General features: G+C 53.1%; 1 protein-coding gene across 1 annotated transcript in view; it reads right to left on the bottom strand.

The window, feature by feature from the left end:
- The window catches only part of CACNA1D (calcium voltage-gated channel subunit alpha1 D), a 320,553-nt gene that overhangs the window by 50,914 nt on the left and 256,406 nt on the right, over positions 1–13,233 (bottom strand). The window contains exons 26-29 of the mRNA XM_082849132.1: positions 12,437–12,583; positions 10,482–10,683; positions 8,250–8,408; positions 6,852–6,962 (exon numbers count right to left, since the gene is read on the bottom strand). Coding sequence (XP_082705258.1) covers positions 6,852–6,962; positions 8,250–8,408; positions 10,482–10,683; positions 12,437–12,583 — 619 coding nt within the window. The remainder of the gene's footprint in view (positions 1–6,851; positions 6,963–8,249; positions 8,409–10,481; positions 10,684–12,436; positions 12,584–13,233) is intronic.

The following is a 13,233-nucleotide window of genomic DNA, read 5'->3' on the forward strand; positions in this document are numbered from 1 at the left end:
AGGATGTGTTGTGGAAATAAAAATGCAGGTCTGAATTCAGGTCTGAATCATATAAAAAGGGGCCCAGTGTGCTTACAACGGGGTACACTTAGTGCTGGATCAAGAACACTAGAACAGAAGGTACTTTGAAGTGTCAGATCCCATGAATTGATCAAGTGCAGGCCCGGAGGAAGCCACTGCAGAGCCCCAGCCTTTTACGACACTATGGAGAATGTGGACACGCTGGCTGTTCCAACAGCCGGAGGAGGGATGTTTGTTCTAATCACTGTTAATCACCCCAGGTGCATTTACGGGGGACCTGTAACGCTGACTTAGGGTTTGAGATTTTTTAAAAAAAATTTCATCTTAAATAATGTAAGATTTTCCCAACCAACTGCCACGACTTCTGACCCTGCTCCCGCCGCCCCCCCCCCCCCCCATCTCCTCTCTCCTCCTCTCCCACAATCCCAGCACCTCTCTCATAGTTACTTACCCTCACGGACTGACTGCCACCCTCCCAGACCCCTCTGTTAGCCCCCTAACAAGTAAACAAAAGCTCGCCTGCACCAGCTCTGATGATCTGTGATAAATGTCTAATGGGAGCGTCTGCTTAATAAAGACAACGTCTCACTCCTTACAGCTTCTCTTCTCAAGATGTGGGACTCTTGGCTGGCAAAACAGGAGAGGCAGGCCACGGTGAGGACACGACTGGTGCCCCTCAGGAAGCCGGCTGTTCTGGTCAGAGAGGAAACCCAGAGCCTGCACCAGGACGTAAAGGCACATTCTGCTTCCCTCCCCGAGGACAACGCCAAACCAAAACGTCAGCTGGACCACGTGGTGCGCTGAGTGCCGCCGTTGTAGCCGGGTTGTGAGAACACAGCATTGGCTCTTCAATTATCTGCATCACTGCGAATGGTAACACACAGTGGGCTGACTGGCGGCCTGGCCACAGAGCGCGCTCTGAGGTGCAGAGCCTGTCCTCTTCCTCATGGATTTAACAGCGACTCAGAACTGCAGAGACAATGGTGAGCCTTTCCCTCTCCTCTAGAGAGGAACTGATGCCTTAGAAACACGTGGTCAGCAGTAACAACTGGAGCTCTAGGGCACAGAGAGCAGTGAAGACCCACTGTCCCTCCTGTCCTGTCCCACACCACGGGCCCTGCCCCCCTCTTGCTACAGTCCATCCTTTACCAGAGGCCACGCCCACCACCATTCAGGGCACTGCATGCCCTTTTACCTACTTGAGACTTTCTTCCTGAATAGCTCCTCTGTCCCTGTGTGTCTCTGTCTCTGTCTCTCCAGAACGATCAGTATTCACCTGTGGATCAGTCCTATCGGCCTGCAAACTATTCTCCAACCGGCCCATCCTGGCCCCCTGCGGTGTATAAAGTCACTTTAAATCAACACGATAGGGGCTTGATGTTTGGGGTGCTGGAACTCTTTGGTAATCTCATCAACACCCTCTCTGGAGGGTCCACTGCACTCACAGAGTTGTGCCCAAATTCTAGAGGGTTCCTGGACTGACACCCTCATCTAGGCGACAGGAGGCTTGAGTTGCTGCAGGTGGCTGGAATCACAGGCTCTGGCCAGATGGCTTGCTAGGGGTCCCAGGGAGGCAGAAAATGCCAGCCCCCCCGCCTTCTTCCCACATCCTGTTTCCCTGTTTAGTAGCCTCCTAGCTAATAAAGTCACTGTCGAGTGAGTATGACTCAGCCCCACCCCTTTCCCATCAAAGCCACCGCAGCGTCTGGGTAACCAGGTTAGGGCTTCTAGCACGGCGCCCACCTGCATGCTGTCTCCTCTAGGAGTCACAAGAGGGTCTCCTACCACTGAGTGTGGAGGCCAGGGCCCCTCAGGTGGAACCAGCAGTCCCTACCAGTCTGGCCACAGTTGGCCCGTATTACTTTTGGAACAGCCTCACCCATTTGAAAGGATCAAGCAAGTCAGCCACACGCAATAACATTTATTACTCGGAAACACTTCTGACTCCGGGAATCTAAAATCATAACCCAGACTAACGTGGGCTTAGGGCCAGGAAGCTCCCTTGCTTCTAAGAACTCTATCTTGATTGTCCATTAACATAATCTCCGGCTAGACTCTAGGCTCCTGGAAGGAGAGCTGGACCCCCAGCCAGGATAGAGCATGGGCTTGGCACATGGTGGGCAGCAAGGCCTATGCAATGCAAACAAGAGAAGCAGCCCAAGTCCGGGATCTTTTCGCTGCCCGGCCTTTTGGGCTTTACTGAGGCAGCCGGATCACTTACCAATTCCTGCCAGGGACTGTCTGGGAAGCATCTGACCCAAGGGATGACCCACAGTGCCAACTGACAGCTTTCTAACCAGCATAAGCCTTTCCAAAGGTCAAGTGGAGGCTTAAAGAAAAATACGTTCACTTTTGGCCACTCTGCTCTGCCCACGTCTCCTGTGATAGAAAAGCCAGTAGGGCCTGATGACAAGAGGCTGCACCCACAGGTTCATCCATCCATTCCTTTCTTCCTTCCACCACTTCCCATGGAGTAACCAGCATGTAGCAGGCATCGCGTGAGACAAACCCCACCCAACCTCGAGCAGCTGCTCATCAGCGAATGGAGAGGGAGACACGGAGGGTACTGATGTTGGCAATGCACAGTGAGCATCTAACAGGAGCACGTGTGAAGGGCAGCGCCGACCCTGGCTAGGCTGGGGGGACACTGTGACGGAGGAGCCCACACTCCAGACAGGCCTTAAAAGATAACAAGGTGGAAAAAGGGCTTCCAGACACAGAAGCACGGGCCACGGAAAGGTCCCGCATGGTCACAGTGGGGATGGGGTGCAGAGGAGGAACGGCTGGGAGCGCGCGGCTGGAAATGAGGCAGAAATGTAAGTGCGCTAGTGTTTGGTGCAGAACTTTGAATATTCGACTATGAAATTACCTTTTTTTTTTCATACAACAGGTGGCACGGTCAGCTTTCAGTTTACAAAGGGAGTGTGTGGAAGATGAAGGGGGACGCTGAGGCCAGAGGCAGGAGATGGTTCAGCAGTCGGGGAATGCAAGAGGAAGGAGGGCTGCGGAGGCTGGGGTGAGACGAGCTGGCCACCGAGGCCCTGGGCGTGCACGCGTCTTACCAGGGGAGAAGGGGACCAGGAGGGAGCTCCGGGATACCCCGGCCTTGAAAGGACAGGCTGAGCCCATGAAGGAGTCTGACATCAAGTTCTAGTTAAGGAGAGTTAATATTTCCCCTCAAGCGTTATTTGGCATTAAAATAAATCACTGAGATACATTTATGATATATGTGTGTGTGTGTGTATATATATATATATATATATATATATATATATATATATATATATATATATATATATGTGATCACTGAAGAACTGAAAAGATAGTGTCACGGTTTCTTCCCAGGAGGTACAGAATGTGCTCCAGGAAAACTGCTGGGGCCGATAGAGCAGCCTTATTCCTGCCAGGGACCCTGGGGGAGGGAGTGCTGTCCTGGGAGGCATATGGGTGACCCAGGTGTCCACGACACATCCGCTCTGCACAGAAGCACGAGGACAGCACGAAAGCACTTTCTTCTTTGCCCAAACCCAGTAACTCTCAACGTTTCCCAAGCTCAAGTGGCTAGGCAGGTAAATTCGACATTTTCAAGGCACAGTTGACGCGTGAACCATGTGGCTTTGAACTGTGCGTGTCCACATACACACGGATGCTTTTCAAGAGTAAATACCACAGCCCTACGTGGTCTGTGGTTGGATGAACCAGTGGGTGCAGAGGAACCTCGGAGAGGGAGCGGCGGCCCTAAGCAATACTCAGATTGACCCGCGTGTTGTTCAAGGGTCAAGGGTAGAACCAAGACCAAAACGCTTCGAGGTCTGAGCCCTGGGAACAAAGCGTGGCTCCCTGAGGAAAAGCCCACATGGAGGCGGGTAACGGACTTGAGCGGGTGCTGGACAAAGCACCAGATGGGCGGCTTCTGGAAGCACAAAGAAGGAACCTCAGACAACTCAGAAGTGCTCCTTAGACCTACAGCAGCCGGGACTTTGGACAAAGCCCTTCTTCTTCAACCTCCCTCCTTGCAGCAAGAGAATTCACTTGAGAAGTCCAGCGGCTGCCCCTTGGGAGCACTGGGGGGGAAGGCCAGGGGAACGGGACTTGGTTCCTATCTACATCATGGCCCACCTTTCAAAACCCCAGGGCGGCTCCGTCGCTCCAAGTGCACGAGCTCGAGGCCCGTTGGGTGGGTCTTCCCTGGGGAGCCGACACAACCCACTGAGCAGCCTGTTTGCTCGGCCCTCATTCCTTGTCTCTTTGGCGTCTCACCACCTTCCATGCTTGCCTCACCCACACTCAAAACAACTTTTCTCCTGGAGTCATCCCACCTCCCCACCAGGGAAGCTCCCAGCTTGGACCACATTCCTCTCAATGTGCTCTCACTCAGGAGGCCCCCTTTACCAGTCAGGCCCTTGAGTATAAAAGGAGTCAGGTTCCTCCACGCGTTTGAACCCTGCCTCCTATGATGCCTTCTCACCTCCCAGGAAGGACTGTAACTTCACCCTCTGCATTTCTATTACAAAACAGCTGCAACCCCGTCTCTCCTGACAGATGCTGACAGGTTCTCCCGGAACATGCGCCCCTCACTGTGGAGAACACAGCCCCAGAGGACCCTGCGACAGAGCTCCCCAGGAGAGACACAGACCTTCTTAGATGAAGTTTATGGGCCAGGCTCCCAGCCCTCTGTCCCTCTGGCCATCTCCTCACAGAGAGGCTTCCTTCTGCCACCTTTGCAACACGCCTCCTCAGCCCCACTGCCCCTCTGACGGGTAGGAGGGCCTCACTGACTTCTTTGTGGATGACTACTCGCCTGGCCTTGCTTTGCTAACACCAGAGAGGAGGTAGGAGAGTCAGGAAGCGTTTTAAGAAGAGCTTTGCTTCTTGGTGAAATGACTCTCCCCGGCTCCTCCAGACACACCGTCGCAACACCAAATCCATCTGCTTCGCAAATGCAGTGACGGTGCCCCTCAAGCGTAGAGGCGCTGCTATTGCTGTTTTAAAATTTCTCTCACTTGTAATCTGAGGTTGTCTTCTGCTGTGAAAATACCTTGTGGAGGAAAACTACGAAGCGGCACAATTTCTAGCGGAAATCGCTCACTTAAAAACTCTGATCGATCAGTACTGACTATAAGTTAGCTACTCATTTCCCCTCAGCCTCACCAGCCTGTTCACACACCACTGAACTCTCCTCTCAGGTTTGGTAACAGTGGTTCACCGGACACAGCCGCTGACAGTGCACACGCAGACACGCACGGACTCACACACATGCCGGGGGAAATGTGCCTTCTCAGAGCTTAATCACCAGGCAGGGCAAGACATGGCGAGGGGATCTAGGAAATGTTGCATAGATACGTGCCATGTCGCCTTGATCAAGTGCTTTTGGAGCTCTCACTCTGCAACCTTTCCATCAGTCCAGACAAATGTTGATCAAGGACGGAAAGGGGAAAGGGAAGCAAACCAAAAATCTCAAAGGATATTCAGAAGAGTTTGGTGGGGGCAGGGAAGAAGGTGCACGTGTGGAGATATGGACAAGTCACAGTAATTAGCATCTGGCCATGCAAAAATGCCAGGTTTGACCCCACTGCAATCACCCCGATCGATCACTTACAAGCGTCCTTTCTTTTTTGTCCACAAAGAGCTGATAAAGATTGCATAGGAATTAATTCAAATTAAAGATAGGAACAGTTCTAAATTAGAATTCCACTTACGGATGGAGTATGTGAACCCATCATTTCATAATCCGAGTCTTACTTAAATTAGTGTTGTCAGATACCTTACACCCTGATGAACGGACACTGGGGTCACTGAACTCATACTCTAACTCTGATGGGTGGAGGCTTTGCTAGAAAAGAAACTGAGGGTCAAATGTGTCACAGCTCGGCCAGGATCTGCTCCTCTGTCTAGGGTTTTAGGACGAGGAAACATCACCACTTGATGATGGGGATGGTGGTCGTCATCGTAACAGTCCTGACACGTCTACAGCGTGGGGCTACATGCCGAGCGCTCTTGTAAGCGTGGCACACAGAGTGATTCTTACTCCTCCAAACTCCTAGGAAGTAGGACTACTAGAGCCCTCATTCCATGGGTGAGGAAATGGAGGCACAGAGCAGTGAAGTCTCGACAGCTTGCTTGGGGATTTGAGTCCAGTCTGGTCCCAGAACGGTGCGTGCTCTTCGACACTATACTATCTGTCTCTTACGCTACAGACGTTGACAACTGTGGACCGGACTCAGTCTGTCCTAAAGGAGACATAACACGCAGAGCAGTCCAACACAGTTTAAAATGCTCGTGTCTTGTTTTGTCTTAAAGTCAAGTGAAATTTTTCTAAATTAAACAAACGAAAGATGGTATGGCTGTGAGAGGTCTGCAGCTGGTAGAATTTTCCATAAAAGGTGAAAAAGATGCTGTAGACCAAGAACAAAGAAAACCAAAGTCTTTATGCTGGCAATGTAGAAGCAAAATCAGGGCCGAATTACTCCTGATGGGTTATGTGAAAACAATGTCTCCAATGCTCAAGTAATGAGGCGAGTTTCCTTGAGACAGTCTGACACACGCTCTTCTAGAAACAGAAAATCAGGTTTCAAAACAATCTCCGTTCTGCAAATTCCTAATTCTCTCTTCTTCTTTTTCTCAGAATTGTTTTTGCGAGGTTTTGTTTTCGCAGATTTATTTTCTCATGTGTACACAGAGGCCCTCATCAGATTTTAACGTTCTCGGGTGATAACCTAGTTAACGGCCAGAACAATTCAGCAAAATCCAGTAACGCAAGACTAACGGGAAGTGGGCGACTCTTTGGAGTGACTCAGCTACAGCCTTTGACAGCGGGTTCAGCAACTCACCTTAGGTTTAAATGCAATGACTTTCAAAACCATCTCGACAGTGAACACCCCGGTGAACACCATGTTCAGGATGTCCATGGCGTCATTAAACATCTTGGACTGCTCGTAGTGCTGTGGATGGAAGCAGAGGCACGGTTCTCGGGGGTCCACTCCGGACTCGCAAAAGGAGGCTCCCCAGCCCACCACCCCCTGCAGGCGTCCGTCCGCCTGCCACACGGGCAGCGAGGCAACCTCCCCGGTCCAGCCCCCTCTCCCAGTGATTCCACTGACCCTGCGAGGGCACACGGTTGGCCCCCCACAAAGCGCAGGGGGCCCTGACAAGATGAGGGTGACCAAACGATGAAGGGGAAAGACATCCACCCTTTCTCCCAGCAGGGTTTCTACTCAGGGCCTTGACCCAGGCAGAATGCAGAACACACCCACAGGTCTATGGACAAAAGTAGGACTCGGTTAGGATACATTATACGCCATTTAGGCCTATATTCAATCAAAGGCACTGTTATCATCTTGCCTTCGTGCTTTTCCCTACATCAGCAGAGGGTCCTCATTCATAAGGAATTCGTAAATTTAAGGAAAGGGCCAGAAAACGTACCCTTGGCTGTCTTTACACTCATCTCCCAGACAGCACTGGGAGTTGGTTTGATTTGCTCAAGTTCTTAGAGCCAGTGGGAAACTGAATCTAGACCTTGGCCACTCTTGTCCTAGTGCAATATCCACTAGACAGCGCAAGGGCTGGAAACGCTCACTATCAATACCGCTCTGTAATCCAATGTGGCCAGTTGAAGTGAGCTGCCTTCCTTGCCCCCAGTGAGCCAAGAGTCGCTGTCAGGCAGGTCAAACTCAGTACTCCACGGACAAGAAGACTCCCCACTGCCACGCTGAGAGTGACTTGAGGACAGGAATGACACTCTGGGGCAGACCCAGAGCGAAGTGCCGGACACAAATCACCCAGCATAAACTTCGTTTCCCACTTTACCAATCGACAAAGCCAGGCTCGGGGGATCTAAATAACTTGCCCCGGGTCACCCGGCTGCTAAGGAGTCAAGTCAGGATTGAAGACCCGCCTGTTCATTTCCACACAGACAGAGCTTTAGTCCACAACCACTCCCTGGCCACAGAAGCCCACAGTAAAGGTTCACAGGCCTGCAAGGCACGCTAGGGCTCCAGAGGAATGGCACTTATGGTCACGCTGTACAGTCTCTCACGCAGAAGAGTGACTGTAAACTCCTGCCGTGGCAACTGTCAGCCAGAATGCGAGTCTGGCCAAACTACAGCCCAGACTCGTCAGATAATCAAACCCTTCCTCCTGTGAGGGGGCGGCATTCCACCCTCAGGATTTGGGGCACGGGGCTGCACCGAAGGCCCGGACGGGATCCACGCGGCTGTCTCCATTTTTACCTGCATGGCCAAGCAGAGTGTGTTGAGCATGATGAGGACAAACATCATGTACTCGAAAGGCGAGGAGTTCACCACGTACCAGAACTTGTACTGGTAGGGGTTTTTGGGGATGTATCTCCGCAAGGGACGTGCTTTCAAGGCGTATTCAACACACTGACGCTGCAAGGGCAGAAAAGAGCAACGGGGATCCTGAGCACGTCTGTGGAAGAAGGACACAGTTCCCGTCTGCCCTGAAAAGCTGGCGCACACCTACCGGGAGGGAGCGAGAACGAACGAGGGGGAGCCGCCAGCGCAACCCGCACAGGTACCACTCAGCATCACTGACAAAGGGCCCCCAGCTCCATCACCTCGTGTGGTCCTCACAGCAGCCTTTGAGGGTAAGCAGAGCACCCAGTTTGCTTCCATTTCGCTTATTAAAAGACTGAGGTCCGGCGATGCATTAAGCAGAGATGCGAAGCCTTGACCCATGTCTTATCCCTGCCCTTTCTTGATGCTGGTGGAGTACAACTGTAGTTCTCCTGCCCAGGGAAGGAAGCCAAGTAACGAGAGGCAAGGAAATCCTCAAGAACCAGAGGGGCTGGGCTGACTCCCTGAGATTGGAGGTCCCATGGCTGCTCCAGGATGGACCCATACAAGACGCCTACCAGAAGCCAGAACGAGCCTGGTAACCCTAAGTGTCTAATGGTGAGTGAGCTGTGTGTCTGTCTGAGAGCTGTAGAGGCTCAGGAGCTTGTCGTGTTCACCTTAGAACCCCCAGGACATGGTCCGTGACGATGGCCGGAGCACTGCCCCGCCCGCTGATGCTGGGGCCGAGACCGGTCGGTCCACCCTTTGCAGCAAGCCCAGAGAGCCTCCAGCCCCGAAAGCCTTTTCAGCATCACACCCTACTTGCTCCTAGGCCCAGACCAACCACAGGCTCTCTCTGTCCAGGACCTGGCCCCGCCGTGACCTCACATGCTGACTCTTGGGACCCCTGACTGGAGCCTAGCCTGGACCTCGTGGTGACCTAGTTTCAGCTCTGGTTCCGCCTGGGTCTGGCCCTGACACTCTTCTTCCTTGGCGGGGGTCGGGAGGGGTGAAGAGCTGGGCCAGGCCTCCCTCAGACCGTCACTGATAAAATCTGCAGGGACGCCCTGACAACTCACAGCAATGTCTTCCTATAGACCAAGCTGTCCTCGTGTGTCCCCCGGTGGAGATGCTGCAGCCCGAGACAGACGGCCTCACCGTGCGCGGCGGCTTCCCGCCAGGAAGCCCAGGCTGGCAGTGATTCTTGCTCTCTACGTAATCATCAAACAGAGATGGCTACCGATAGAGGGCCTGGGGGAAACCCCCAGAACAGAATCTCGATCTCACAGACTCTTTTTACAGCTGAAAAAGACCTTTAAAAGTGACTCCTTAATGCCCTCAACTTAGGGAGACAGCCCAGACAGGAGGTGGAGGCGCACCCACAGTCACAGAGCAGGTGCAGGCAGAACAGGACCAGGCAGGTCTCCTGGCCCCCTCGCATCATCACACGATCAGAGCCAAAGGCCCCTGCGCCTAACAGACCGGTTAAAACAAGGTGCTAGATCAGGAGAGTGATGCCAGTGTAACCTTAGTCCCAAGTTTAAAGTTAGCCACTTTCCCGGTGGTGTGATAGGGTACTTCCTCCTAAGTCAATGGTTCTCAACCAGGGCACATCTGACAATGTCTGGAGATATTTCCGGAGCGGGAATATTCCGGAGCGGGATATTTCCGGAGTGGGGGGCAGAAGGTGCTACTGGAATCTAGTGGGGAGAGGCCAGGGAGGCTTCTCAACCATGCACCGCAAGCATAACAAAGAATTATCCGGCCTCAAATGTCAATAGTCCCGAGGTTGAGGAGATAAAAGGCTATCCCTTGGGAGGGGCTGTGCGAGCGTCACTGGGTGCCTCCTGGCCCCAGGCCACACCATCCTACGTGATTCTGAGCTGTCACGAGTGGGTCATGACCACAGAAGGTGGCCTAGGTATCCTGACTTCTCACTCACATGTCTGCGGGTAAATTTCAAAATGACAGCCTAATCTGCATCTGCGAAACTGACGCTCCCCACTGATGACTCACAGTGGCTGAGAGCGTGCTCTGAGCAGGGCCCAAGCCCCAGGGAGAGAGAGCAGGTGGGCACCCTTCTCTGTACATGCGGGAAGCTGTCAAAAGAGAAATCGGTCCTCTTTGGCTCAAGGGACAGAAGCCCGACCAGTGTGTGACTCTAACCTGATTTTTGTCCAGCTCACAGTTCTTATACTCTTTCTCCCCCTGCTCCTGAAACGTGACGATGACGAAGCCCACAAAGATGTTCATCATGAAGAACGCTACGATGATGATGTAGATGATGAAGAAGATGGAGATCTCCACGCGGTAGTTGTAGATGGGGCCGACGTTCTCTCCGTTCGAGTCGATGGCCTTGTACAGCAACCTGGAGAGCAGAGGATCCAGTGAGCACCAGCGCCGCTCAGCCAAAAGCCCAGCCCCGCTAGCTTCTGACCACCTCTGTGGGCACGGAAGGTCGGACCCCTCGCTGGGAGCCCACCCCAAGGCCCCGGGACACGCGGAGGTCCCTCAGGAAGCCTCTGGAGCATTAGGCCGATCAGCCCGGCACCTGGCGGAGGGAACACCTGGGATATATTTGTTGACTGATTGCTCTGAAGACTGGAAAAGATTTTACAAATATCCAATAATGCTCCTTTCTAGTCAGAGACAGAAGACAGGAAGGACGTCACATGGAAGACACTGGCGGAACTGAAAGCTGTAAACGCAAGACAACGAGCGAGCGGCCAGGGCATTTCCAAAGAACTACGAGAGGTTCCCCAAACTGAAACAAGCACTGAAATGAAATGTGCCAGGCAGAACTCTGAGCAGAAAGAGGGGCAATTACTGCAACAGCCTCCAATTCAATGTATGCTCGTTCTGATGCAGATTCAGCCCTTCCAGGCACCCACCCGAGGCGTGCACTGTGCTAGGTGCTTTCACATCCTCTGGAAAGGTGGACATACGGTCGTCCCTGTCTTACGGAAGCTCAGAGAGGGATCTAAGTGCCAAGGTCACGGTCCTGGGGACAGAGCAGGAGTTGAGCCCACCTCGCCTGAGCCCCGAGCCCCAAGTCTGTTCATTTCCCTGCCATCCCTGGTGGCAGCTGCCACCCAGGTTTACTAAAGCGCAGTGTTTAAAACCTGAGACCACAGCTAGTGCCTCTGTGGAGTGCAGGCTCTCACTCTATGCTCCTCTTCTCGCAGGACCAATCCACCAATGAACAAGCCCCACCCAACTGTCCTTCTACTTCGCAGACACCCCACACATCCACAGAGTCCTGCCACCCTGTCCGCCCTCCTCTGGGCATGAGAACTTGACATTGAGAACTCTATCAACATATATATGTTCTGGTGGCAGGAGCTGGGGGGCCATCAGAGAGCACAGCGCAACAAAGGTACAAGAGCTCTCCTTTTGTATTCGACCTTCTTCCTTCTTTCCACTTTTCTCACCTCACCCATCGAAATCCTAGCCATTCCTCAGGACCCTATGCTGCATGTCTCTGACGCACCAGGACCCTCCTGCTTGGCCGGGCTGACGACACTGACTAAACGTGGGCTTTGAGAGGGGAAACCACATCTAGACAGCTCTGTTTCTTCCACAGGGCGTAGTACAGCATGTTGCACGGAGCTGGTATCAGGAGCACACTTTATGAACGAGCCAGCGAGCGCGGCAGTGAGAGACGCGGCGCGACGGCACGAACTAGTACATTACTAGGAGTGAATGAACAAATGAATGAACGGTCTGGGACACTCTCAAGGGCCTCTTTAGGAACAGTGTAGTGGCAGCTTCGCTGATGAGGTGACACAGGAGCTGGCCTGAAAAATGCCTCTGGGGACTCCCCATCCACATCCAGCAATGCCCCCCAGGAGCCCGCTGAGAGATACCCCCCTTCCAGACCCCAGCTTCCCAAATCCGAGAGTCCTGGCTGCCCACAGGGGTTAATCCTTTGCCTAATCAGACAGAGGAGCCCTGTGGGCCAGGAAGCGAGTGAGAAGTGGTCCGAAGTTAAAAAGTCATAGGAAAGGCCTACAAAACTGGAGAAAAGCAGCAGGACCCGCTCTCCAGGAGACACGGCTCAGCCCAGAGTGCCCGCGAAGCAGCAGGAGCGTCCCCGGGAGACACGCGATCTTGGTACTCACGCGGGCCAGCCCTCGAACGTGGAGACCGTGAACAGAGCCATCATAGCTGAGAGGACGTTGTCGAAGTTGAAGTCGCTGTTTTGCCAGATCCTCTCACGGACCACAGGGTTATCGACATCCCCATCCTTGTAGAGGATGAAGAGCCCCCTAGAGAGGAGAGGAAGTGGGCGGTCACCCTGGCAGGATGCGGAAGCTGTCACACTGCCCGATCCCTCCCCCGGCCAGGCCGCCGTCCTGAGCATGGCACAGCCTGCGTTTCTCCGTATCACGCCCTGCATTTAGCCTACTCAACGCTTCGAACAACCGCGCAGCAACGACTAAATGAGTATCCTCCAGAGTGGCCAGGCAGACACCCAGCCTGGTTACAGATGAAAACGACCGAACAAGAACCACCCCTCATACAATGGCCTCAAAGTGTGCAATGAAGAACCGAAAGTTTTGGGCGTGCAGAATTCCACAAGCTCTGGGAAACAAGCCCAGGCATCCTCTAATCTACATTTTCGTTTTAAGCAAATTCCTTCTCTCATACTAACAATATTCCCAGTTTTCTTTCCAAAACAATTCGATAATCGCTGGTACACAGTATTTCTCCTAGAATGCCTCTGTTTCACAGATGAGAAGGCCAACTTAGCGAGGGAAGGGAAAGCGTCTTCACGCGGCTGCTGTGCTGTCAACTCCGTGGGCGCCCCCCACCCCAGAGCACGAACGGGGCCCCTGAGGTGCACTGCCACAGTCACATGGCCTTTGGTGCTCTCTGACCGCACCTTCTGCTGAAAAGAAACCCTCAATGAACGCAG

This window comes from Leucopleurus acutus, assembly GCF_964270905.1.
Source record: "Leucopleurus acutus genome assembly, chromosome: 10".
Taxonomy (NCBI): Eukaryota; Metazoa; Chordata; class Mammalia; order Artiodactyla; family Delphinidae; genus Leucopleurus; species Leucopleurus acutus.